Genomic DNA, 26,696 nt, shown 5'->3' with positions numbered 1-26,696 from the left:
CATTCGACTGTTATGCACAAATCAGAAATAACAATGTAACAGAAGCTGGCTTGTTAGCTACTGAGACAACAACAAGCTAGTAGCGATTGTTTTACGCATGTTATAAAGAAAAAGGACCATAATTCAAGGAAATGACAGTTCTAATAGCCCTCAGGTTATAGTGTGTCGCTTAAAAACATCTGTTTGGAAGGCCACGTAGCCCTAGCACTTCACCCTAGACTCTATACCGACAAGAATAGGGAAAACCTACCCCTAGGCATGAGCACACAAAAGGGAGGGGTATGGCTAAGTGGTACAGGCAAGGGGTGGATTGTGATTGAATCTTAAGTATATGGGTTTAGAGTGGAAATGCCGCTGATGTTACCTAAAATGCCAAACAGGAGATATAAAGTGGTAATGCACAACATTCTCCTCCACCGTGGAGCCGGTGGCAATGTCACGTTCACTTTCAGACATTTACTGTTGCTGTGTGTAATGGTATGACATAATTACGTCAACATGTTTGAATATTGCTATTATCACGATATGAATTATCTTAATCATATCCAACATTGTACCAATATTATTGTGAACAACATGATATCCCACACCAATATATCTGCAACAAGCTAAAAGGGGAGTCTAAGCAGACATTACAAGCCAGCTTGGTGAATCTTCATTTATACAAGAGGTTTTTTTTTATATTATTTTGGTTATTGTGCTGAGGAGCTATTGACAGGTCATGGCTGTCAGATGGTGGAAAGATTACTTATGGTATTGTTTTTAATCCTACACGGATTCATACGGAAAAATAATATCAGTGGGGAAAAAATGCCTTATGTCACTAATCCATATCTAATCCGTCATCACAGCACTGCTGCCACTCGTCAATTTATCAAAACAATGGAGACGGGCTGGAACCAGGCGCACACACTGGACCAATACTTCAAACACACAAAGACAACAACTACTGCACAAGTGTTCACCTTGTCAGGTTTACAGACAGCTGAAAGCAGGAGGGCACCTTCCCCTCAGTGTCTTGGCACACACACACATACATACATATACGCATAAGTCTTTCAGCCTTCTTCACAACTACTGGCCCCTTTGTAACCAAACATCCTGAAACACCCACCTTTACAGCAACATGCACACCCACACACCCACACACACGCACGCATGTGACAGAAATACTGCAAACATGCATGCACACTTCTGCACAGCCAGGTCCCTCAAGTTCACTTGTTTATCCATAAGCACTAGATCCTGTACTCTCAATTAAGCAAACTACAGCAAAATTAAAGGCATCATTTAGGGGAAGAGGGGGAGTTAAAAGAAAAGTGTGAAAAAGGCCTGAAAGCAGAAAATATGCTGAAGATGAATGGGAATGTTTCTGCCCTACCTCACCATTCTGGTCGAAGCCTGCCACAGCCGCTTGCTTCAGCAGCGTCAGATCTTAGTAATCTAGCACTGGGCACTGTTACACAAGAGAGGGTGGGAGGGAGCGAGGAAGATATAGAGACCGGGGGGTGGGGGGGGATTGCTTGTAAAAGTGTTACTGGGTTAGATTGAGAGACAGAGACAGTGAGAGAAACGACAGAGGAGTGGAGGGGGGTGCTTTGCAAGAGTGCTGGGGAGAGAGAGAGAGAGAGAGAGTGCGGGCAAGGGGGGCGGGGGCCTTTTAATCTGGGATTTGGACGAGCGTGAGCAGGCCTGATAGCAGCACCCGTCAGTGCTATCAGTAGTCCCTCGCCTTCCCTCCTTTCCCACCTCAGATGAATGTGACAGGCTCTGGCAGACTGGCCCAACCTCCCTCTGCTCTCCAGCCTCAACCTCACCTTCTCTCCCCTTCGTACCCTGAGAGGACAGAGGCCGGCTGATGGCTCCGTTCCAAAGCCCATTCTGTGCCTCTAAAGCTAACAGAGCTTTCTCTGTCTGTAACACAGACCAGACCAGGCCAGGCCAGGTCAGATCAGGGTGCCAGGTCTCCGAGAGCGACGAGGTCTCTGCTATCTTGTCGGAGGCTAAATGCAACAGCTGTGTTGCCCGTGCCTGGAGATTACACCTAATCGTGCATGGCGTAGTTACACCGGATCATAGTTAGCCCTTGCCAAGCTAAAGCCCACAATCCAGCCAATTCAGCAGTATGCCATTAGGCTATTAATTTTGCAGGGGCAGGATAGGCAGCTTTGCAGACGAGTTAGAAAATAAATGCACAGAACAAAAGCATGGCGGTATGAGACTAAAGTGTCACTTAAGTTGACCTTATTATGATCTCCGGATTTTACAGCTTTCTCAGAGAACAGGCACAGTTTGAGTTTATCCACTTACTACACTTGATCTTTGTCATATTTTCTGTCCTTATTACCAATATCACTGTTATGTATCCAACAAATACTGGATAATGACGATTATGCTTGAGTAATACCAAAACTAAGAATGCAGCCATGCAGCTTTTCTCCCATTTCTGCCATCTACTTTAGTGGTGAAACTGATGTTCCAGACAACCAATTTTTCCAAGTGCCCATTTCAGGTTCGGGGAATTAAAAAACAGACTTGTCACAATCCTTTGGATCAAAATGTTCGCAAAACGAGGGGCCTATTAAAAAAATAAATAAATAAATCAAATGAAATACTGAAAATCACTTTCCTTGCATCCATTTGCTATTACAGAATTTCTAGATATGTCTTGTCCACAAAATCTCCGTTTGCTGCTTTGTGAGGCCACCAACATGCAAAACTGTGTGAATTCAGGTTTATCAAGAACATTTGAAGAATATCTCACAATATCTCTGCACTGCTTCTGAAGCCCACAGACACACTTTTAATTCAAACTGAATGCTTCAGTAACCTGCTGTTCTGACAGCTAGAAAAAAGTCTGTGCCTTTTACATTTTGGTGAAATACTTCCTTAGTGAACACATTTTGTTGCCGCAGTTTGATTTTTGCTCTGATTCCAGCATCATCCTTTGTAGAAGGCGGATCAAACAAGACATTTTTTATTTTTAATTACGAAACTCACTTTTCTAAAATGTCACTTATGTAATCCTGGCTGCAAGGCTCTTGATAGGGTTTCTGGGAAGCCTTTTTTGAGATACGCTGTGAAACTATTATTTAGTCATCTGGCTGTCTGTGTTGTCTAAGCATAGGACAAAATGTATTTGCCCTTTCTCTCTCAGTGTGTGAGTCCGTTTAATAATTAACTTTTAGGCCATCACTCACCAAGAAATGCTTGTAGGAACAGACCTGCTTATTGGGAACAAGTCATTTTAAGAGCATTGTCCTGCTTTCGTATTTACCAACTGCAGTAAATATGATGTTTACAACCACTGCTGTTGATGTATTTTAAATTACCCAATATTTGGGTACAAATTAATTTTGTTCAATTTAATAAAATCATTTTAAGATGCCCTGTGTTGATTGCCCTGTTGTAACTCTCATATGATTTCAGGGTGCCAATTAAAAAGAAAAGTGTGCAATTAACCCAGAGGTTTGCCAAACTGCACTGACATAGTATTCATTTTCCCACTGTTAGTAAATATAATTGCTATTCTCACTTTTTGGCCTGTATTCTTGTGACTCTGCTTACCAATCAGCATGGGGTATGTTAAACAATCTTCTATAAACTCCCAGCTGCAATGCTGAATGGTTAGTTTAATATGAATTAATTAGTGTGAATCTGAACCTACCAGGATTGTTTAAAAGGCCAGTTCAAAAAAGAAAAGTTATATCAAAAGGATGCATCCATAAAAACCTTCTCTTTGAGTGGAATGTTTTGTTTCACAACTTTCCATCATCACAAATAATGAATGCTGTGACATTTATGCATCAGTCTTACTGCTAATAATCAGCAACAGCAACCAAAAGCACCTGTATAGATCCACAGAATCAAACTTGGTTGGTATGACTGATCAAAAGTTACATGTAGCCTTTTATTTCTGCTGAAAAGATTTCTGTGGAGTACTGTAAATTCACGTCACTTTCAATTCTGCTAAGTCTTAAAAACACCGTGCATGTCCTATCCAACCACGTCCGTGTACTCTCCCTCCCTCTCCTCCTCAGATCATGACTGCAGGAGCATGAGTGACTCAGGGCTTTCCAAGAATAGGATTCCCTTTGACAACCAACAGGCGCCCCATTTCCCTGCATCTGGCCTTGGGCAGTGAGAGAGAGAGACAGAGACAAAGGGAATGAGATTTCAAATAGGCTGGTGCTCTCTGACGAGACGTCGACAGGGAAGAGAAGGAGAATAAACTGGATGTACTGTGGGAGAGACAGAGGCAGCTGGGAGCTGCAGGTCAGGCCTCGGGCTGGTTAAAGGGAAACGGGCCCAGTGTGCATCCAGCCACCACTCTATCCTCTTACATAATGTCTCAAGTTCAATATAGCCCTGCTTGGCTATTTAAAGTGCACCCGTCTAGGCTCGTTGACAAAAAGGTGATATTCTTAGTAGCCACAGCGCAGCATGAAAGCCTCTGCTAGGGCTATATTGGTCACAGACAAGCCCTGGGGTGTGGATTTTGGTAATGTCGCAGATATTTTTAGTCCAGCTGATGAGCCGGGGTATTTACATGAGGTGCAAAACTAGACCAGCCCCCATTGCTGGATGCTTTACTGCTCTATGTCGCACCAGGCAGTCAGCTTAGGAGGATAAGCTAAATGACTAACTTAACCAATCACTGACATGCGTATGCAGTTTGTTTTAAATCCTTGCACATATGTGTGTAATCTAGCTAAACTGATTGACTGATTTTTCACTACTACTGTTGATATGAAAAATGGTCAAAAGCTGTCAGATAGCACAGATTATCCATAGTTTGTGGAGTTTGTATTTACATGGAGTAAACAGAACAGTGGCTCTGGGCATTATTGGTTAATAAATAACTCCCACGTGTTTTTCACAGACACATCCAACCTTTTCTTTTTCTACAGACAACATGGAAGTTAAACTTACTGGAAAACAGAAACTAATAAATACACACCAATCTCTTTGCCTAAAATGACAACAACACAGATAAAAAGCTGATCCAAAAATAGGAGCTTGAGAAGTCTTCATCATTTTGACACAGCGCGTTTTCTGTACTTAACACAAACATTTGAAAATGCAGGTCTTCTCAAGCTTTATCAGAGAGCAGAAGATTATAATAGTAGAATAATCCCTTTTTCCAATTTGGATTGAATAATGTGCTGGCAGAATTACAATATGTTTTACATTAAACTAATGTCATATTTGCATTTTTAGAGCAAAGTCAAATAGTTTATATGCGCTACTCAAAAAGCTTCACAACAGGTCAGCACATTACGTGATTAGTCCAGCTCTCATATGATGATATGATGCGATGATTACAGGAACATGTTAATGATCACAATCTTATTACTTAGAGCAAATATACTAAGGGCATATTACTTTGAATGTAGCTCATGTTCAGGAACTAAAAACTAAAGATATCATATGCTAAGGAATTTTACATTTAAAGTGATCAGAAGATGCAGATGTCTTCTGGCTGCCAGTTAAAACTATATAACTAATTAAAGTTGACTTTCTATCTCATTTGAAAGTGATAACAGACCTCTTATGGAGAGAAATCTCAAGCAGCAGATATCGTTTCAAACAAACTACCTCTTTCTGTGACAAACCTGCCAGCAGTATTTACATATGCGTCACTGTGCCGGCAAAGAGAAGTTTAACACTGAATAGTAGTAAGTTGGCAATCACACCGTTCCTTTTTTCCTGCTTGTTCTTTTTCACCAGACAAAGATAGCGAGAGAACAGTACTTCTCTCTGAAGTGAGAAAGGCATGACTTTAACATTAAAGACCTTGAAATAACAGCAAATGTTGTGGAAGTGTTAACCTCAGCCTGTTTTAACGTGGTTCAATCAAAGCTGAGTGCAGTTATGACAAGTTAAATATCAAAGATTGGACATAAACCTGGAAAAGCGTGTCCTCTCTACCGTTTCAAGCACTTACACTTAAACGCTGAACCACACAAGCATTAAGTCATATTTGGAGCTGACAAAATGTTAATGTTTGGTCTCTTTTATTTTATCTGTATTGTTTTGGGCCTGAGTAAAATGCAAAACATGTATGTGGAAAAAAAACAACAACTAACAGTTGGTTCAGAGCACTCCTGGAAATGTTGGCAGCGCTATCTTATTCCTCCACATGGGCTGTTGTTTTCCTGTGGGCTTATCGAGAAAACTGACTCACTGTTCTCAGCTGGTCAAATGAGTCTCAATGACAGATGAGGTCTCCTCTTTAAACAAAGGGCTGCAGAGGTGGTTTCCAATAGTGGAAAGTTTGTCATACTGCACAGAATCAACTAGCAAAATGAAAATGGAACAGAACCATAACAGGGATTCTGCATCATTACTGCTTTCTCTGGGCCCACTGAAATAATGTCGACGGTACAATAACAATTACGGACAGTACCAGTGGTTCCTTTATGACCAATCTGCTGCAAACACAAAAGTGAAAAAATGCATGGAAACTTCAGCCCTCACAGTAAGTATGATGAACTAAAGTCCTTCCTGAAAAGGGTTAGTCTGACTTGTATCTATCGACAGGATGGCAAATTTGTCACATCAAGATGGCACGCACTATAGCATTGTGGTGTTTCAGCTCAGGAAGTATAGAACGACCCACACAGCAACAGTCATGAGTGTCGGCCGGCGACAAACCATGGAAACTGGCAGTGATGAAAACAACTTTTAACTTTGTCTCAGTGTTTTCCTCCGTCTCTGATCTGAGCCTGCTGGTGGCCTCGGCCCCTGGGGCAACTGAACACTTGGCCCTGTTTCAACTCACAAGTGTTTATTGTAAATTTCTGAGAAAAAAAAAAAAAGGTCATAGATATCTGTGAAATTGAATAATGACCCTCCAAGAGAATTCAAGTGAAGTGAGACAACGACACTGATGGTATTTATTTTCATGGGTTTTTTCCTCACTATTCTGTTGTTGCTTTCTTGGCGATTCACAATTTTCCAGTTGTCTTGGTGCGGTCTACTGTGTTTTAGGTTCCTCGCCATTTAATATCAGTGCATGTTTCTCCTGTGTCTCTTTTTCTTTCACTGCGTTTTTATCACTTTGTATTTAGATATGTTTCTTGTTCCTGACAGCTGTCTTACCTTGTTTTTTGTGGTTGTATTTTAGGTATGTGGCATATGGAGAAGCCCAATCTAAATTCCCTACAATGTGTGACAATAAAGTTAATTTTGAATCCTAATCCTATCAGTTGTTAAAACATTTTACTCTCTGGCCCCCTGACATTTTTACAATGGTGTCTACAGGTTTTACCCAAATTCCCTCTAATCCAGGAATATGAACCACAGACGCTATTTGGAAGTTAAACCTTAATGAAAGTTTTAGTTTACACCCACAATACTGTAGCATTAGTCATTTGGATGCTATACACTTGATCCATTATACAGGAATGACCTACCGACCTAATGGATATTTGCAACAGTTGGATGAATAATCCAACTATCCAACAAAACGATTTGGATTTTACTTTAGTCGCAAACACTATACTACTATAAAAAACTGTGTATAATATTGTTGGTACACTTCTGCTGTAAGGTAAGCAGTGACTGCAATGACTCAATGATTATAGAAATCCTGTATTTTGTGAAAGAAAAGGGTTAAGTCGAGCTCAGTTCAGTCAGCCTGAATGCTTAACTGTTTCCAAACTCCCTTTGATGTACCGGGGTCTAAAGCCATATCCAGCCAGTCTCTATTGTGAACTGTGAACTCGGTTTTACCAAATAACACTGCGAGAGTTAAACAATCTTTGTTCTGTTGGAGGAGAAATAAATGCCTTTGTGTTTTGTGAAGCTGGATTGTGTTAAAATCAGTAGACTGAACTTTTTACACCCACACCATGCTTCACCTACGAAAAGCATTCAGGACACAACAGTCACGTTGCAAAACCATGCGCCAAGACACATCTGCTGTCTTTTCCACCCATATAGTGTTGGACCAGTTGTATCAACTGTAAACTTTCTAATTGCTAACATTGCACTTTCTTGAGTCCACAACAGCCATAATGGTCAAGAGACAAAGCGATTGCTGGAGTCAACAATTCAGAGGTCACCTTGCTCTGAAGTCTGTACCTGGACGGACAGCTGTTGCACTTGTGAAGATTTTAAGTCATGATGAGGGCTACAAACAGGGGCCATCGTTTAAATGACGCTATTTCACTGCACATTTTCACACGCCACACCAACTATCCCTCACAAAACAAACACTTCGATTCATTACAATTCTAACTGATACACAGGGCAGGTAATATTAGTTTACCGACTGTGTGCTGAAATGTACCTTTACACCTGGCAGTCTAAGAGGAAATCTGTCGCTGTACAAACTCATAAAGCAAAATCTAAATAACTACTGCACACAGCGCATGAATCCCTTCGTGACTACAGTGTTCAGCGCAGCCTCCCTTAGCTCTTAATTCCTCACATTCTAAGCTGGTCAATGTTTCAGGGAGATCTACAAATCATTACTAGTCCACAGATGTGTTTGGTTAATAATACAGTAGGAGGACTGAGTCGCTGGTGGCAGGAACATAGACAGCATACCAAAGCTGTCAGTGTAGAGAGAGGATTTAAAAAGCAGCACGTCTCGATTGTATACTGTATTACTTTTCCTCAAGGGTCAAGGACTAAGCTGCACCTTTAGTAACTGTATTATTCAGTGATTTCATGTTGGTATTAAATATTCGTAGCGTCCTATAGTAATTGTTGTTCAGCTCATGTTACTGTACGCTCACTTGAATTGCTTTTGTGGTTCTTGACAATGCATTAGTGCAGTCATTGTTGTTGCAATTATATTCCCATCTGAAGAGTTTCTTTATTATTATTATTATTATCATTATTATTATTATTATTTTACTTTTTTCCTAAAGTGCCCTTTTAGATTTGTTGGTGTAAGTTTACCAACACACTTTCTGGTGGGGGGGCTTGAATTCACAGGAAGCTATACGCCAATTTCCTGCACTGTGCAGCGCACAGAAACAAAGACCAGGGGTCAGACAGAGCAGAGAGTCCACAGCACACACTAGGATCATAACACTGGGGGTAAAAACGTATTTGACCCACTAAAATAAACGTCATAAAAAGGACACTTTATTGAACTTGAGGAGTTAAGTTCATCTTCAAACTATATAGTCGGACGTTACAGCTCAGAAATAAATCACACCATTCATGAGCGCACACACAAAAATGAAAATTGATGTAAAACATGAGAACGGGACAACATGGCGTAGATTTAAACCCCACTGCCGTTACACTTTGCAGCAGCTATCGGAATATAAGGACATTTAACGTGACATTTTCTTTCTCCGTCTGAGCTTTCAGCGTCGCCGGATTTTCGTCAGCGCCGCACTTTAAGTCAGTTAAATAAGTGAACGCTGAGGTAACTGACGGCCGTGTAAATGGCGTCTCTTCGGATGTAATTCAAAAAAATATACGAGGCGTCAAGTGGCTCTGTTACAGCAGGAGGAAAAAGTTGAGGCGCCGCTGCTTTCTCGCTGCCAGCCTCAGTTCAATCTCGTCCGCGCAGTGTGGGACCGCTCGTCCAGCGCACAGAGGGGCTGCTCAGTATATCACGGCGCCGTTCATTCAGGACGGTTTTAAAACAACGTGCTCCACTTTACCTGCGAGATGTCATAGCAGTCTCTGAAAGCTGTCAAGTGTCCTCAAACGTTCCCCTTTAGCCTCTGCCGAGCCGCCGTGCACACTGAGAGATCTGTTGAACCTGCGAGAGGAGCCGCACATAACTACCGGCACCACTTCCGGTTAGCCCCTTCAAAACAAAGGCCGCAGCAGGATGTATGAATGTGTTAGGGTTTGTGTTATGTTTGGTGTTAATCACCACCAACACATCTTACTGTTCATGTAATACCTCCATCTTGTCTTTATTATTTATTATCTCACATGTTCTGATGTATTTTACACAATATGAAAGATTCATATAGTCATTTATTAAACCAGGCCTGTGCGTCAAAATATTAATTTTAGACCAATTTGTGCAACTCACAGAATAAAATAATGCAATGTAGACGAATGACTGAAAAAGAGGCCCTAATAATAACAACTTTTATTCATGGAGGAATAAGAAGGATGAATCCAGTCCTTTGTGTTCAAGGCAAGTTTGTAGTCATTTATGTTACACTGAAAAAGGGTGTCTGTAATAGGCAAAATACCAGTCTTCAGATGGTGTAGGCCTATGCCATCAACAAAGGTATGCTTGTGCTAATTTACTGACTCCAAACTAACAATTAAATTAACAATCCAGTGTTATGTTTTGCAGCCCACTATCACATTTAAAGCCCAGCCAACTTCTTCTTTGGTCAAGTGTGACAGATTTACACTGTTCATTTGGATTACACACTTCTTTTCCTGTTCTGGTCTGACTTACTCTAGCTAACTTGATGCATCTACAGAACATTATTTAAGATCCCTGATATATAGGTTAATGTCAGAGGCTTCATTAGCTTTTACTGTAAGGGCCATTGAAACATATGATCCTTTAGTCCTCACCCCTGATTGGCCGAGAGGCACACTTAAAATACATCTGACTGCACATCAAAGCTAGCTATGATTCATTGCAAATATGGAATACATATTGATTATATTTAACTGATAATGGTGCTAACTCAGTGACAAAGCAGCAGGACAGTAGAGATGTAGGCCAACAGTTTAAGTAAATAAACTACAGTTATAACTCCAACATAAGTCTACCTATATTATGGTGTAGTGTAAAATAAATGCTGCTTCTTATTTTTATTTATATATCTGTTTTTTGCACATTGATTATTATATTTTATTCAGTGATGCAACAGTAGCTTAAGTAAGTCATGTAGTGTTTTTCTATGCTAATGTAAAGCTCTGCTATTGTCTAGTGGGAGTTAAGGCAGGTATATATGTACACCCCTCCTCTCCCTCCATGATGGGACATCCTCCCAGCCCTAGAGAATGACGTTGGCGGTGTCGGGGGAAGAAGAGCAAGAGAGGCAGAGCAGCATTGACGTCACCAGCCTGTGGTTATCAGTGGAGGTTAATCTACTGGGGGATGGATGGGCTTATGCAATTGTCTGTGAGCTCACAGGCTTCACATCTATGGATTTGCTTTTTCCACTGTTTGACCCAACGAGCTGCTGCTACAGCTTACAGACAAAAACACAGAGATGATCGAGAGGGAATTTCCTCCCTCCGTGGAATTTCTGTTGTTGAAGTGGATGGTCTGCCCAACGCTTCAAATGTGCTTCAGGCCGGATAGATTGATTTGAACATTGGGTTTATTGTTCGGGTCTGGCGAGCACTTAAAATGATCCTGTCACACAATGGGAGGACATTACTCTCTGATCGATACACAGTGGAACTTGATGAAGAGGGTGAGAGGTGGCTGAATATTGGAATAACACTGAGTGCACATTTAGTGTTTAAGACTAAGCGAGATTGATACGAGGCTGAGGGAAAAAAACAAAGTCGTTACCATTTATTGGGTGGTTCGGGTGCCCGATGTACGCCTTGTGTTGGTTTTAAAGCTGATGGGAAACTATATTTTTTTCTTGCGCTGCACGTATGCCACATATTTAGCTTCTGCATGTGTGAGAAAAAGGTCATACAAGCTGTTAAGCTGGATTACAAATAGCCGCGACCTTAAACATTGTAATTGTAGACATTCAAAATAGTGCCTTGACTATAGTGGAAAAACAATCTCAGTGTAACCACTCAGCAGCACAAACTGGTGCTTTATGGGGAGGTTCTGCAGTAACCTTAGGCTCTACAGGCAGGCTGGAGGAGTGACTGAATACATGTAACAGGATTGCATAATAAGGATACAAAATAAAAGGTAACTATATACCGGTCACAGGAAAAAAAAAAAAAAAAAGATGTGATGAGATTACAGATAAATTCAGTAATGGACGGGATTTCGATTTAATCCATAGCAACACTATTTGAATACATTTTCAAAGAAACCCTCCCAACCCTGGTGACTGACAGTGACGTGGAGGGTGACAAAGCAAAGTGAAATAATAGGTAGAGATGTGCTTTACATTTACAACTAACGTCCATGTGTGCTTCATGTATTTCACACGGTTTTCGCGATGTATTTTTCCACCTGCTCCGGGCAGCTACACATATTCAGCGTGAAAATCACAGAATATTTCTGTTGAGTGGCAGTGTGGTTGGAGTGAGCATTCATTTAGAAGGGCTACGCTGCATTCCAACAATAATGGGACAAAAATGACTGCACACTTGATTTTCACCAGAAAATCGTCAGAAATGATTGGGGGGATATTTCTAAATATATATATATATATATATATATATATATATATATATATATATATATATATATATATATATATATATATATATATATATGTATATATATGAAGATTGGGATGTTCTGAATGATTAACTGTTGTTAGAATTGAAAAAATAGAAAGTTAAAGTTAGGGACTGGAAAGGTATGATGAGGTTCCTGCACTGAAGCACTCACTTTTTTTTTTTTTTTTTTTGTATCACCGTGCAGACTCATGTCCTGTTGAGTCTAGGAGGGACAAAACGACTCACCAGCACAAAGCCCAGTTTCCCACCCAGGGGATTGAAAACCAGGATGTCCCATCTACCCTGAGGTGCCTGCTTCTATAGGCCTGTGACCCTTGACCCCTTTTTGCCTTGAGACTTGCAAATCTGCCCGTCCAGAGGGTGAAAAAAAAAAAAATCTGGAAAGGGAAACAAAGAGGACTTATACTGAGAGTGATGCAGCTGGACAGCTGGAGCCTCGTCAGACAGAAAGAACTTTTATCACCATGTGGACATAAAAAGCTGTGAGAGAGGAACTTTATTTCACAGAAATGGGGGCGAAATGTGGCGTGGTGAGGGTGAGGCCTTTTATTTTTGGGCCGTCCGACATTTTTAGAAAAAGATTCTCAGAAAATCATTCAGCGATTTTTTCTAAGAACGGTTTGCTCCATCACAGATGATGCCGTGGTATGTGCTGGACTGTAGGGCCTGTTTTTGGCTCAGGTCACATCATCTGATGAAATTTCATCCAGAGAGGGCCTGAGTTTGTTTCATAATTCATAAATCCACTTTGACCTTTGAACAAGCTGCCTTCCCCGACATGTGTTTAAAAAGAAAACATCTTAAAATGTCCTGGCTCCTGAACTCGTGCTACTGCAGCAGTCAATCAAAGCAAAATCGGCTGCACACACTGATTGGAATTAGCATTCTGCGGATCCTGTGTCCTCTGAAAAACACATTCCAGCCTGAACTGTCTCTACCCCTCAGCTCCCCTGGGTGTCACCAAAGCGGCGAATCTCCCGTTTCATTATTTGGAGCCATACATGGACGCCATATTTTGTTTTGATTTTAATTCCTGGGAAAACCCTTTAATCCAACTACTTGCGCTTATTAACATGAAAACGATCTTTCCCCAGAAGGACGCCTCGCTGGGTGAAACTATTTCATGTACAGCGTTTCGTGGAGTTTTAATTAACGCAACACAAGATGCAGTGTCCTTCCCTGTCATTAGCAAGGAATAAATTCAACTCATTAAATGCTTAATGAAAACGCTCAAGACAGATTTGGGTTGTGCTGAATGATGTATGAAGCCGCGCGGCGGTTTGCTGTTTTCTCTTGAATTCCCGGCTTTCAATTAGCAGAAGGGCACCAGAGATTGCTGTAGGTGGTTTTGAATTCTAAGAAGACTCTAGCCAGAAACTCTGTTTATTAATGTGTGTGTGGGCACGCGCCGACGGAAATTGCTTTTGATTCGGGGGGGAAAAAGCGCTGTTTGTCTCGGACGTTTCGCTCAAAACGCGAGCCAGGAACCTCTCATTAGGACGGCACAGATTGAAGTTGTAACTTGTGATTGCTTCGATATTTGTCGGTGCCCGGAAACAAACAGTGAACCAAAGACCTGACACTGTGAATTCATTTAGATGCTAGAGTTTTTTCTTTTTTTTTTATCTCACCAAATTGTATATTGCAATTTCAGCTGATCTGAACCTGGGCAATATAAAACAACATACCCCAAGGTGGGCCCTCTTGCTTTCCATTAGCTCTGTCATTACCTATAGAAATGCTGCCGTCGCTGATTTGGACATGAATCAAATGCCTTACTTCTTATTAGTATCGAGCTGCTCTGGGGCGGAAGGGAAAAAAAAAGTGCACCATATGTTTCAGGTTCCGAGCTGTGACCAGAAATTTCCTTTTTGACAGAATAAACTGAACATGCAAGGTGAAGTTACTCGCCCTTTTTGGGGAGCTTTAAACCACAAGTCATGGTCTTCATCAGCACACAGACGTTTGATCAGATGTCACGAAATTAATGTGTGGAGCTTTTTTCGGGAGAGACGGGGGGGGGAAAGAAAAGAGAGCCGTCTCTGGTGAATGATGAGCCATGGTTTCGGTCATGAGATGATGACTTGGCAACCTCCGTCACATCTGAGCTCATCGCTCCACCTACTGATGGAGAGCATGAGGAGCATGAGAAACCTTGTGATTAAATTCACGTTGTCAAGCTTCGTCTGAAATAGAAGTTGAGCTAAGATGGCTCCATACAGCTTGTCCACATAATCCAAGTCTGAGGAGATCCCGAGATCCAAAATCAATTTGAAAAGATGTTATACACCCTTAAAGCAGAAATCTTCAGGGAAGCTGCTCAACTAAAAGCCTGAAGTGGGTGCTCGAGCTCAGGGGAATAATCATTGTGAGTTTTTTTTGTTTGTTTGTTTCTATTTCAAATCAATACATAGTCTTCCTTGTAGAATTTTCATTTTTGGGTGAACCTCTCCTTTTGCTCGAGGTTCTTCCTCGAGTCTTCCTCAGCGGGGTGAACATTTTGGAAAAAGCTAGCAAGTTCTCAGTGGGTGAAGAATTTATTTCAACTCCCAATTCCAACGTCAAAGACACATTTTCATGGCGAACACAGGCAATCTGTTTCATCTTCTCCCTCCTGGTGCTGGTCAGTACCACACGTGTACAACTCCACAGCTGGACAATAGTCCCAAACAAATACACAGATCTTTTCACAGGATCTGCTGACAATTCGTTAAATGTAACACGAGCCTCATCCTTTTAAGAGCTGATGTCAGATGATGTAAAGAGAAAAAAAAAAAAAGCCCAAAACAAAACAAAGAAACAAGACGACTGACAAGAAGCGGCTCCGTTTGGTTGACATTTTTATTTCATGGTGGTAGGAACACAAGACAAAGGTCATAAAGTTAGTAATGTTCAGGTCATGCCACTCTTACTCGGTGCACTGCCCTTTGAGGAGGTTTGCGCAGTCAGACAGTAGTTTACAGAGGCCAGACATGGAGGGTAATCCACATGTAGACATAAATAAGGAACAGAAAAAAAAAAAAAGATTCAAAAACAGTAAATAGGTTTTTTGTAAAAAGCCAGAGGGGACGTTTGCAGAAGTCCCCTGGGTTTTTTTTTCTTTTTTCTTCTTGTGTATGAGCATTATTACTAATATAATCATCATTATTATTATTATGTATTACTCATTTACATTATGGGGATGAAGCTAATACACTGGCTAAAGTAAGGAAACGGTTATATGGTTGGCGTCTTTGTCACCTGCTAAGTAGTGGAGGTGACCAGTTTTTAAGGCAATTCATAGTTTCCACCCAAACCAGAGACCGCTGCTGTCTTCACTGTTCATGAGTCCATTCAGATACGCAGGCATCTCTCCTTTATTACCACCTGAATGGACCAAACTGAAAGAGCAGTCTGGTAAAATAAGACCAGTCTAGGGTTAACAGAGCGAATGCTGGAATTTAATGAGTATTGGGACACCAGAGTAGGGGTTTCCTGCTCTGGTGTTACACTCTTGATCACACACACAATGCAGTTATAGCTTTAGAGACCCCCCCCCCAAACACACACACACACGTACATAAGTATATCATTGTGTGGGCGAACAGACGAGTCAGACATGGTTCCAGTGTATATTACTAAAAACATAAACCTCCACAGATCACACAATTTTGCTAAATTTACACTTAAAAATTGCAGGGCTGTACAAAAACAGGTTGTTGATGATTTAAGAAACATAATTAAGAAACTTAAGGAAGAAGAAGAAGAAAAAGAAGGAGAAAAAAAAACCCAAAAACCGTACAAGACCATTTGATACTCAACCACGAACAAGCATGATTTTGTCTCAGAATATTGCCAAGGTTCTCATATCAAAACAAGTGTCTTTAGGTCAAAGTCGTCGCAGCTTAATGTGGTTCAGCAAAGACGACTCCACGTTGCATCAGTTCACTGAATGTTACAGAATTTGCACTAGTAATACAAACCCCATGCGTTACTATGTTAATTTGCAAGTACTGTAGGATTATGCATCTCTTATGCTTCGTGAGGTCACAACAACATCACAGTCGCTCTCTCTCTCTCTCTCTCTTTCTCTCTCGACAGCCCAATAGTCTCCTCCAGGAATGCTCGAAAAGAAAATAAGTCTCAGGCAGAGTTTCTTGAAGCGTTTTTTTTTGTTTTTTTGTGTTTGTGTTGACGGCTGACTGTTGTCTGACAGGACGTTCCCAAGAGTAGTCGCTCTCCCCATGATAAGACCTCTCCTCGCCTCCTTTGTGTCTGCCCTTTTCCTCCAGTCTTTGCTTTCAGCACCTCCTTAAGGTCAGATATGGTAACAACTCTTCCCCCCCCTCCGTATGTTCAAGGTCCTGCAAAACTAACTGCTTACAAGGAAAAAAATAAAAGAAGATACAGGGAATGAACAAATATATATATATAAAAAAAACATCACTCTGAGCTCTGTAGCGTCTGAAGTCACATCAGTGGAAATAAGAGAAAAAAAAAAAAACTTTTTATATTCATCGCAAAAACAAACAAACCCCCAAACAGTGACTTTTTTTTTTTTCCAAATTAGAACTTTTTTTTTGTTGCCTTTTTTTTTTGGAACAAAAGTGTGAATACAAAAACAAACAAACAAACAAAAACCAGAATCAAACCATCACTGCTGAAGTGCATGCATTTATAGTGGTCATCATTAGTTCATCTGCTGATTGTAAAACAGAACGCACAATAGTACATGAGAAGCACAAGTCTCCAAAAGAGAACCCATCGTACATATTCACAGTCTCAGGTATTATGTATATACTCTATATTTATAACATTTATTCATGTCTATGATTCATGTCTTGACTTATGACTAATGATATGCGAGTCATTGTGGAACACAGCGCTCTCTCCGTCTCCATCATGTCGGGTTGCAGTGTTAGTGAGTCATATTTCAAAACTAAAGGCTCTGATGGGATTCAGATCGAGTGGAGAGTTTTTAGGGTTTTTTTCTTTTTTGGCGCTGGGAGATGGGGGTTGATCGAGTGGTTTCAACTGTGTACTTTCTCACTGTAGCAGCTTGACTGATATCTGAAAAAGTCCCATTAGGAAAATACAGTGGGCTACCGGGGCTGAATGCAGAGTTTCTTGTCTGGAGACGGCAGCTGGCTGCAGCATCGGGGAGCCGCACACACCGGCCACAGCGTCCGCACACTGCGTCCAGCTCTCACGGGGGGAATGTATGTCTATATATTCATGGATGTATACGCCATGCTTGGGGAATGTGGACGATAGATATGGCACCAAGACAAGGCAGTACCCAGAGATCATCAGCGAGGTCCACCAGTGTTCAAGTAATGAGCGAGGAAAAAGGAGCAGGCTTTTGTTGTTTTTTGCTTTTTTTTTTTTTTTTTTTTTCCTAAAGTTGGCGTTTGTTTTAAAACAACAAAACTGACAAGAATAAAATATCTCCTTTTCACAGAGACGCCTGCTTTCTGAAAAAAAGATGAAGGGCCGGAGCAGAAGAACAAAAAAAAGAAAGTGTGTTCTGTGAACGGAGGTGCAGATTTAAAAAAAAAAAAAAAAAGAAAAAAAAAGAGGAACAAAATATATAAAACAAAAATCGGAACGACATTAATTTTCTTTCCATATAAAAAGCGATGAAAAGTATACAAAAATAGAAAATAATTACAGCAGGAGACATGGGCGCTATGGAGGGAGTGGGTGGGAGGGTTTCTTTATTTCCGTTTCTCTCAACATTTTGTCTCTGCCGAGTTATTTGGCGGCGGAACATTGTAGTATTGTGGGGCTGTTTAAGGCGTCCTCCACCAGGTGGAGCTCCACGCCGTCCACCACCACGTCCTTGATGCAGCCCACAAAGCCGGTGCTGTAGGCCTTGGGCAACCGACGGGTCACCGCCAGCTCCTCCAGACCACCTGAGGGGAGACGGAGACAGAAGTTTAAGCGATGATGAAACACGTGCTATGTGGTATCACATTCCGCAGATCTTCAGTATAGTTTCCATATCACGCGGCCCACACGCAATAGAGACTCCTGCGGCAGCTTAACAGCTAACTTCTAATTAAACCCTTGGCTAACTTGAGTGTAATAAAACAATTTAGTCATGTAGATTTTCGAGACTTCCCAAACTATCATATTTGAGCCATTTGACCGATTAACATTCTCTGTCTAACAGTCTCGAAAAGCTGCCTGCTTTGATAACTGTATCTCTGTTTGGAAGTCTCTAATGCGCACGCTCTATGGGACCTTTAACACAGAAGATCCGGGTAATTTTATACACAAGTCAAGCTTTTCTAATGCACCACCGAGCAGCCTTCCCTAGGAACGAACGGGGCGACATCTCCAAAACTGTATCTGGATTTGAGTTGTTAGATTCATGCTTCAAAGCCCAGGGCTGATCCTGGGGTCTGGTGAAGCACCCAAAATGCTAGTTCCTACATTTCCCATAACACAGCCAGTAACACTGTTGCGTTCAAACCCCCCGTCCCCCGGGTTTGCAATGCTTTCTCTTACAAAATTGTAAAATTCAAAGCACACACTTCTACACACATTGATGACATCATTAGCGATTACGTTCTCAGTTCCTCGGGAGCATCAGAAGACGTCGCACAACCGTCTCCACTCGTCCTCCCCATGACTAATCAACGGGCCTTAATGTTTAAAATGCGCGGGGTGCCCCTTTAAAGATCGAACACCTAGATAACAGTTGGGATTTCATAACAAATTACAGCTCATAAAGGTCTTCAAAGGGCCGTACCGGAAATATTCTGGTAGAGAAATGTATTTCTGGTTCTTAAGCGGTTACTTTGTCTGACGATGCCTTTGATTCTTCCGTATGATGACACCGGCTGATGAACACGACAGGTTGACACTTTATTTGTTACACCACCGTGATCAAAGCGCGGAGAGGCAGAAAGCACAGCAGCCAGAGAAAGTTAAGATAGACGTGAGAGGAGCTTCTTTTCATTTGACATGGTGCATGAAGTGCTCAGAAATGTGCTACTAATAAAAGGCGGTGACAGAGTGGAAAATTATGAACAGCTAATATCCTCATTATTTTTTAGTATTTTCAGCACACGTCGCAGTGCTGTGAACTCCTCACATATCACCCGTCCATCAAGCAGTGCATCTGAAGAACTGTGGCGGCGCTTTTCTTAAACTCTGAGCCGCGAGCTTCTGTTTGTCAAGTTGGATACCAGCGCTAGTTACTCACTTCTTCTAGATTGGCCGCAAATCAAAAATGACTTTAATAAGTGCTGAAAGGCCAAATCGCCCAACTTGAAACTTGTTTCTATGAAAGAAAACAGTCCCTTTGCAAACCGCTGACAGCATGTTCAGGGACTTTCTGAATGTTGCTGTTAATTCTTATTTTTTTTCCACTTTTCCTGAAACCAAATACCATTCGCCTTCATTGTGCTGTAGTAAGTAAGAGGCGAAAAGTGCACGTCTAGATACGAGATGTTCCAATACCATTTTTTCCTTCCCAGTACGATTCTGATACCTGGACTTCATGTATTAGATCATATCGAATACTGATCTGAGACCTACAGATTCTTCAACAGTCATGGGTCGAACATATTCTTTTCCTGAAATCACCAATGATTTATGTCATTATCACGTTACAAGTGTTGTTTTCTTGAGATAAAATGTTCATTGTCTCCAGAGCTCAAGAAAACAACCTTTGTTATTCTTACATAAAGAGATAAATGAATCTCTTGCAAGAAAACTAAAGTAAGTTCCCTCTTATTCCTTTTATCAGATCAGCAGTGCCATGCCAATGTGCATACTGTACATGGCATCTTAACACATGTAGCAACTGGTATAAGCTGGAAATGTCAGATCAAGGAGGACCCTTTATTAATAAATTAATAAAAAGTTAATGAGGTTTGCTCCTAAAACCCACAGAGCACCACTCTTTCAAATGTTATTTTTTTCCCCACTATTAATTTTCTTGTTATCACTGGAAAACAACATTTGTCATTCCATGACACTGATATAAGTACCTTAAACAAATAAAGTAGAACTTGTTATCATGGGAAAAGGAAGGAAATGTTATGTTCGTCCCTTGACTGTTAAAGGCTTCTGTAGATACCGGTGCAAAACCAATACACATATATTATTATTTTTAACTTCATAGTTGTAGGGACGTCATGTTATGAACATGCCTGAAGTTACACAAGTCGCCTGCTCTTTATAGACACTGGCTACATATGCGATATAAAATCTGTTCAGTTGCATACAGCTGTACAGGAAACTTCTTGGAAGTAGCAGAGTCCCCTTTTGAATATCTAAATGATATGGCATAGCAAAAGAATTCCTAATTCCTGCATTCTAAGACAGATTCAGAGGCATTTCCTACAGCAGCATCGATATCGGCACTACCTTCGTTTGGAAACCACAACATTTAAGACGAAAAACTTTTCTTTCTTTGGCAAAATGAACCTTTAAAGCACTTGTGAACTGGAAGGGAAGTCTTTCATCCATCAGTCACAGAACATTTAAAAATAGACATGTCTTAATATCATGGATTTGTACTTAAAAGCAAATGTTCCCCCCTTGTACTTTGCGTTTCACTTTAACTTCACTCCACTTTTTCTTCTATTTCAAATCATCCAACCTCCCTCTCTTTTTTTTTTCAAAACTAAGTCTCATAAAGTCCTTTTGTGGAGACTTGATGACCTAATTGCCGGGTGTGTGGCTGGCTCCTTTTTTCATTTTGATGGTGTTTTGAGCTACTCTTTTGAGCCAGCACACCCAAAGCACTCATTAGTGTCTTTCTCAATAAAATCAGCGTGAAACGACTTAATTCAAAATTCTGGGAGATCGGTTCACGCAGGGAGAGTGGCTGACCCTAGTTTGTGATGTTTTACCTGGCTGCCTTCCCTGCTCTCTCTCTTTCTCTCTCCTCAGTCTGTTATCTACACTGTCAGAATCCTCCAGCATCCTCTGTCGCTGTTCACTTCATGTTAATCCAACGCTGCCCCCCCCCCCATGTTCCCCATCTCTCCTTCTCTTCACTGTTTTCTCTCTTTTTTTTTAATCTGTCGGGCTGAGAGTTCATATCCCTGTCGAGCTCTTTACATCCCCTGTCCCTGTCCCCTTTAATCGGATTGCGCGCCTCCGAATCGGGGATCGACAGGGCTAATTTCATGCGAGTTACAGATGAATTAATGATGAACAGTGAAAAGGGGATTTAAAAAGAAGAGGGACTCTCGATGGGAGGGCTGTGTGCGGATTATGTATTCTTGCTGCAGGGCTCGCTCAGCACCTGTTCCAGAGCGCTGCCTCTGTGTGTGTGTGTGTGTGTGTTTGTACACTTGTACCCGAGTACCCCCGGCGCACCTCTACACACAGCGTGTCTCTTAAATGTCACTTGCTGCTTCTCCTCTCAGACCGGCCTCTTTGCCGCCTGGCGCTGTGCATCTTAAAGAACGGTCTGACTTTTTCTCCACTGCCAGTCTTCCTGTGTTATTTCCTCAGAATGTTCAGTGCCGCCATGTCGTGTGTGTTCTTTCAAATTTGCAAATTCTCCAGGCCAAGTTCAGGCCAAAATTGAACTGGAAGCAGCCAGCAGGCCGGCTTTGGTCACCTTCAATTCAGGAGAGCAGACAACTTTTGAATTTGTCAGATAGCTTTTCATTTCTCTACTCAATACCCGAAAGGGCTTGGACATTTTTTTATTTTTTATTTTTTGTGCCCAAACCGCAGTTTTTTCTTTTCCCTGCCAGAGACTTTGCTTATCCTATGCAACTGCCACTGAATTCACTGCTCATTTTTCTGGCAGCCTTCTGCAGAGGCCGGGATGAAAAAGTACTACAGAATTACAAGCACTCCCCTGGCTTGATGTACGGCATTTGTCGACACGTTTTCAGGTGTGAATGCTGAATGACATTTTATTTCATTTTTTTTTTTTTTTTAAATGTGTGGGCACCTACCCAACCAGAGCGCTCCGTCTGTGTCCAGCTGCGTTGCTGCCAGAGGCGATGACCCTGTTACCGCTGCCTCATTGCCAACCTGTAGAGAGCCGTCTCTAAGTGCTCTGAGGAGGAGAAAGGAGAAGAGAGGGATGCGGTTGGAAGTCGGGCTTGATGCATGCAAGTCATACTGAAAAGCTGTAAATAGCAGTTTCATTTTAATCTGAAGCATCAAGGCTCCATTGCTCCACTGCCAGCACACTAAGCACTCACATAACTGCCTTTGCCAAGCAGCGTTCTAAATGCGCCTGTCTACCGGCTAACAGATGCCGTAAGAGCACCATTTATTATAGGTGGCTCCGCGCAACGCATTAGCACACACTTAAGAATTGTGACGACGGGGCTAATTTGATGCCACTAAAGTGAGTTTCCAACGGAGAGAGTGTCATTAAAGGCACGCCGCGAACACAGATAGCTGTGTAACTATGTGAGCTCTGTGCCACATGCTGCGCTTTACACCATCATCAACATCCAAATTATGTCATCTTCCAGTAAACTCTCTGTAAGCCCCGGATGAGATTCGGCCAAATCCCTGTTTAGAAACGGATGCGGCGGCTTTTCGAGGATCGATTATTTTTGCCCTACATGATGAAACCGATCTAATTATCCCCCATACTTGCATTCGCTGCCGCGTTTTGAAAGCAAATGTTCGGCGGCGATAAAGCGCAGATCACGTGGAGGGTCTTAAGTAGGTCGTTTTCAAAGTTCAGGCAGTTAATTTGTTTCTAATGAAGGAATCCATTAATGTGACATCAGTGGCGTGGCAGCGTTTTTTTTTTCTCCCCGTCCGGGATGATTATCCATCTAGCAGAATAGAACCTGTTTGAACTGAGTCTAATTCATGGGTTATTTGTTTACGTGGTTGCTGCAGACACATGCTTTAGGTGTGAGAGTATATACAAAATATCTGTGGTAATTTGACTCAGATCATATTACTATTCACCGCTGTTCCCTGACATAGGAGCACGATCTAAAGGACCCGTCTTGACAAGAGTGCGCATGTTAAAATACATACTGTTGCGAGTTTCCACTTACAGCATTTAATTGATCTATTTCCTGGACACATTTTCCATGATGTGCCAAGATGTGTTGGGATGTCGCCACGTGTTTTTTTTTTCCTTTTTGAACATCCAGTAATGCGTCTGAGCAATTCGATGTGCGATGCCTCATACTCACGCATGACCGGGCATGAAAGTAACCTTAATCTGAAACTAATCAGAGTCATCCCAGTGCAAGGGATCACCGTGCCGCAGGGAATTCACACAAGAGATCACACAGTTTGCAGCAACACAAATACAATATGGATTAAGTCTAATCCTGGTCTAACTGTAGAGGCTTTCTCTCCTCATCCCCGGCTACCTGTCATCTCCCATCTTACCTGCTGGCCTTGATGTGTATCCAGCGGTTGGTGTTGACACGCACGGAGGAGCGAAGCACGACGGGCTTGGAGCCAAGGTCGTACGTCATCTGGACGTGTCCGTCCACGATGGCCAGGGCGATGTAGTCGGAGCGCTCCACGCCCTTCCCGCTCCACAGCACCAGGCCCTGGGTCGCCTCCGTCCGGATGCTCAGCTCAAATTTATTCACCAGCAGAGCCTTCTCACTACGAGAACAGAAAATACATTCGTTAGCTTTTGGCCTAAATCATCACGAAGAGATCCAATCTTTGACGTAGCTGATGCAGCTCGGTTGTATATGTAAAGTAAAGGGACCTCTGCTGTTCTCCGGGATACATTACCCATAATTCAAGTCTTTACATGTGATTCTGTGTGTTGTCTCGCCCTGACAGCTTTGCAGCTCGTCCTCTGCAGCCTCACACCAACAGAGTTACAGTGGATTTTAAGCATGCAGACTGAGTTTAGGAGTAGCAGGGGGCTGTTTTGCTATTAGCTTTCCTACATCCTACTGAGCCTGAGCGGCATCGCTGCTCAGCGCTTCCTGTGTTGCTCTGAGTGTGTGTGAGTGTGTGTTTTTCAGGCAGCTGTTTGATCTCCAGTCTCTTGACTGCTACAGCTGCGGGGGTGATTTGGATGCAGAGACTAGGCGACTTCCAGCAATCCTTAAGAGGCACTGTACGTCACTGTCACCGATGTGTGAGACGAATACACACTGCGACGTGCCTCTGCTGGATGTGTGCGCACACAAACACCACCATACATTCAGTGCCCCACACGAGCGCCCTTCCTCTGCTCTTTGTGGGTCCGGCAGGCATCCAGAGAATCCAAATTCTAATCTGGGTGTGTACAACTGTGTGTGCGCGTCATCTGCAAACATCTGCGCAAATGCCTGCACATCTGCCAAATGGATCTACTTCCACCTTCTTCAAAAGGGTATTTTCAACACAAACACAAAGACAAAGACAAGGTGAGGACACGTACGACAGAGAGCCAATGACACATGGATAAAAAGACACAAGAGCGGCGCAAAGCTGGAGACAAAGATTAGACAAGACAGACAACAAGACAAAAGAGGCAGCAAAGCAGGCAGAGAGGCTCATGGGAGTAGAAACAGGACAGGAAATGGGAGGGGAGAAAGAGAAACTGGCACCTACTCACTTCTTAACGCTGTAAGAAGTAGTTTCTCTGCATATTTTCTTTTCGGTAATGAGCAAGAGTGAAAAGAGGAACCGGTACAGAAGCAATGATGGATGATATTTAACTTTGAAGTTTATTGACTGCTGGCCTAAAGTAAGGCAACTTTGACAGCTCAGGCCAACGATTACGCCGGTTCACCTCAGCGGCAGTGGGAAAAGAATGCAGAATCAAATTTGATTTCCTCCATCAAATACATGCTTGGGTTAGAGAGTTTGACCCCCGTCATTAACCGAACCCGCTGAGGTAAACAGGAACAAAAAAAAAAAAAAAAAGAGTATGATTTAAGAGCACCATTGCTTTTTTCCCTTTCAGAGCGAGAGAGGGAAAAAAATTGCACAAATACAGCTCGGTGAACCCTCTCCTGGCAAACCCTCAAAGAGCTTACAGGGCCCAATAAATCTCCATCGGAGCGGCTTGTCAGTGATAAGGTCAAGGTTATTAAAAGTGCTGAATATATCATGAATAAAACAACGCCGGCACGCTGCGTTCTAAAGCTCATACACACTACCGACTTTGGAGATTTCTCGAGTGCTGCTGTTTCTTTTTGTAAATGGGGGGATTTTATCTACTCATTACGTGTATTTAAATTCTCCGAAGGCTCCTCCGGGGTGCTGTCCTCCATTTAAACTCCAGGTGGCAGTAGTGGTTAGAATAATAAAAAGCCATCAGGGAGGACAGCTACTGCAAAGAGGCTGCGGCTCGGGCTGGTTTTATCACAGCTCTGAACTTCAGAATTAATTGAAGCATAAGCAGAGGCTCTTTGTGTTTCGTATTGGTAACTCTATCTCACTAATGGAAACAATGTTGTCCCCGCGGAGGAGGGTTTAGCCCTGTGAGAGGTCAGGGAGGGGGTTTGTCTGAAGAGAGGGGGGGGGGATGAGGAAGCGAGGAGAGGCGAAGTGTACAGCACCAAAGTCTAAAAGCTTTTGAGAGACTCACCTCTGGTCAGATGGGTTTTCCAGAGACTCGGGACTTAAGGGAGCAGGGGGGAGAGAGTCAACGGCATGCAGTGTAAGCGCAAGAGGCCAGAAGGAAAGGAAGAAGGAAGAAGGGGAAGGAGGGGAGGAAGGAAGGGGGGGGGGGGTTGTGAGTCCGCTGGGTGACTCACAGAGGTCTGGTTTAGACCTGGAGCTGCAAAAAGCATAACTTATCCGCTCTGCTACAACATCGACCCTGTCAACAGTCGATAACAACAGTCGTGTGATCGTAGGAAGTGTGTAGCTTAGCCCTGATCACACCACAACCATTAAAGGAGGTTCTCAGGGGAACTTAGCTGGATCAAGATGGAAGACTAATGCACCAAAATGCCCTGGGATGAAGCATTTTTTTTTTCTTTTTTTTGAAGAATCAAGATTAAGTACATTCATAGTCAGTGTCCACACCAGTTCAAAGGCTGCTGTAAGTCAAGTGTCCAATTATTGAACGACTTCTTTATATTTATGAGCGCTGCCCGCCACAGTGCAGCGGCAATTATCTTCTGTCCAGAGATGGGAGCGATGAATTAAAAAAAAATAAAAAATGGGCAATTGCCAAAAAATGGGGTCAAGCACCATACCAGCGGAGAGTTATGATTTGTCACTGAAATAATGGGCTTTGAGCTAAAATCGACCGGCGGTTTCACATATGGGCAGAGAGGTGAAGGAGGGGCGATCAAAGGGGGCTGTAAATAGTAACAGGAACATTAACCCAAGGTGAGCGGTTGACATTTTGGCCTCGCCCTGGCTCTTAACAGCCTCTCGAGAAATGTATTCATTTCTTTCTCAAAATCAAATCATGCTGAATTGATCGGCACGCCTCCAGAGTGCCGCGCCAG

At 42.3% G+C, this 26,696-nt stretch overlaps 2 protein-coding genes across 9 annotated transcripts in view; both read right to left on the bottom strand.

The window, feature by feature from the left end:
- Nucleotides 1–9,774, bottom strand: part of ptpn11b (protein tyrosine phosphatase non-receptor type 11b) — a 43,416-nt gene extending 33,642 nt beyond the window's left edge. For 2 of the 3 annotated variants that reach the window (XM_037105190.1, XM_037105191.1), the window contains exon 1: nucleotides 9,633–9,774. In XM_037105190.1, coding sequence (XP_036961085.1) covers nucleotides 9,633–9,646 — 14 coding nt within the window. In that variant the 5' untranslated portion in view covers nucleotides 9,647–9,774. Of the gene's footprint in view, nucleotides 1–1,381; nucleotides 1,480–9,632 lie in introns of those variants that run through there. The other variant, XM_037105192.1, reaches the window with a different exon arrangement.
- A 5,385-nt stretch (nucleotides 9,775–15,159) lies between these two features.
- Nucleotides 15,160–26,696, bottom strand: part of agrn (agrin) — a 271,031-nt gene continuing 259,494 nt past the window's right edge. For all 6 annotated transcript variants that reach the window (XM_037104080.1, XM_037104081.1, XM_037104082.1 and 3 more), the window contains 3 exons: nucleotides 23,668–23,892; nucleotides 22,251–22,354; nucleotides 15,160–18,230 (listed from right to left, as the gene is read on the bottom strand). In XM_037104080.1, the coding sequence (XP_036959975.1) occupies nucleotides 18,070–18,230; nucleotides 22,251–22,354; nucleotides 23,668–23,892 (490 nt within the window). In that variant the 3' untranslated portion in view covers nucleotides 15,160–18,069. The remainder of the gene's footprint in view (nucleotides 18,231–22,250; nucleotides 22,355–23,667; nucleotides 23,893–26,696) is intronic.

This window comes from Acanthopagrus latus, chromosome 7 (genome assembly GCF_904848185.1).
Source record: "Acanthopagrus latus isolate v.2019 chromosome 7, fAcaLat1.1, whole genome shotgun sequence".
Classification (NCBI taxonomy): domain Eukaryota; kingdom Metazoa; phylum Chordata; class Actinopteri; order Spariformes; family Sparidae; genus Acanthopagrus; species Acanthopagrus latus.
Note: the sequence above shows the minus strand (reverse complement) of the source record. Positions and strands in the feature narration are given on the sequence as shown.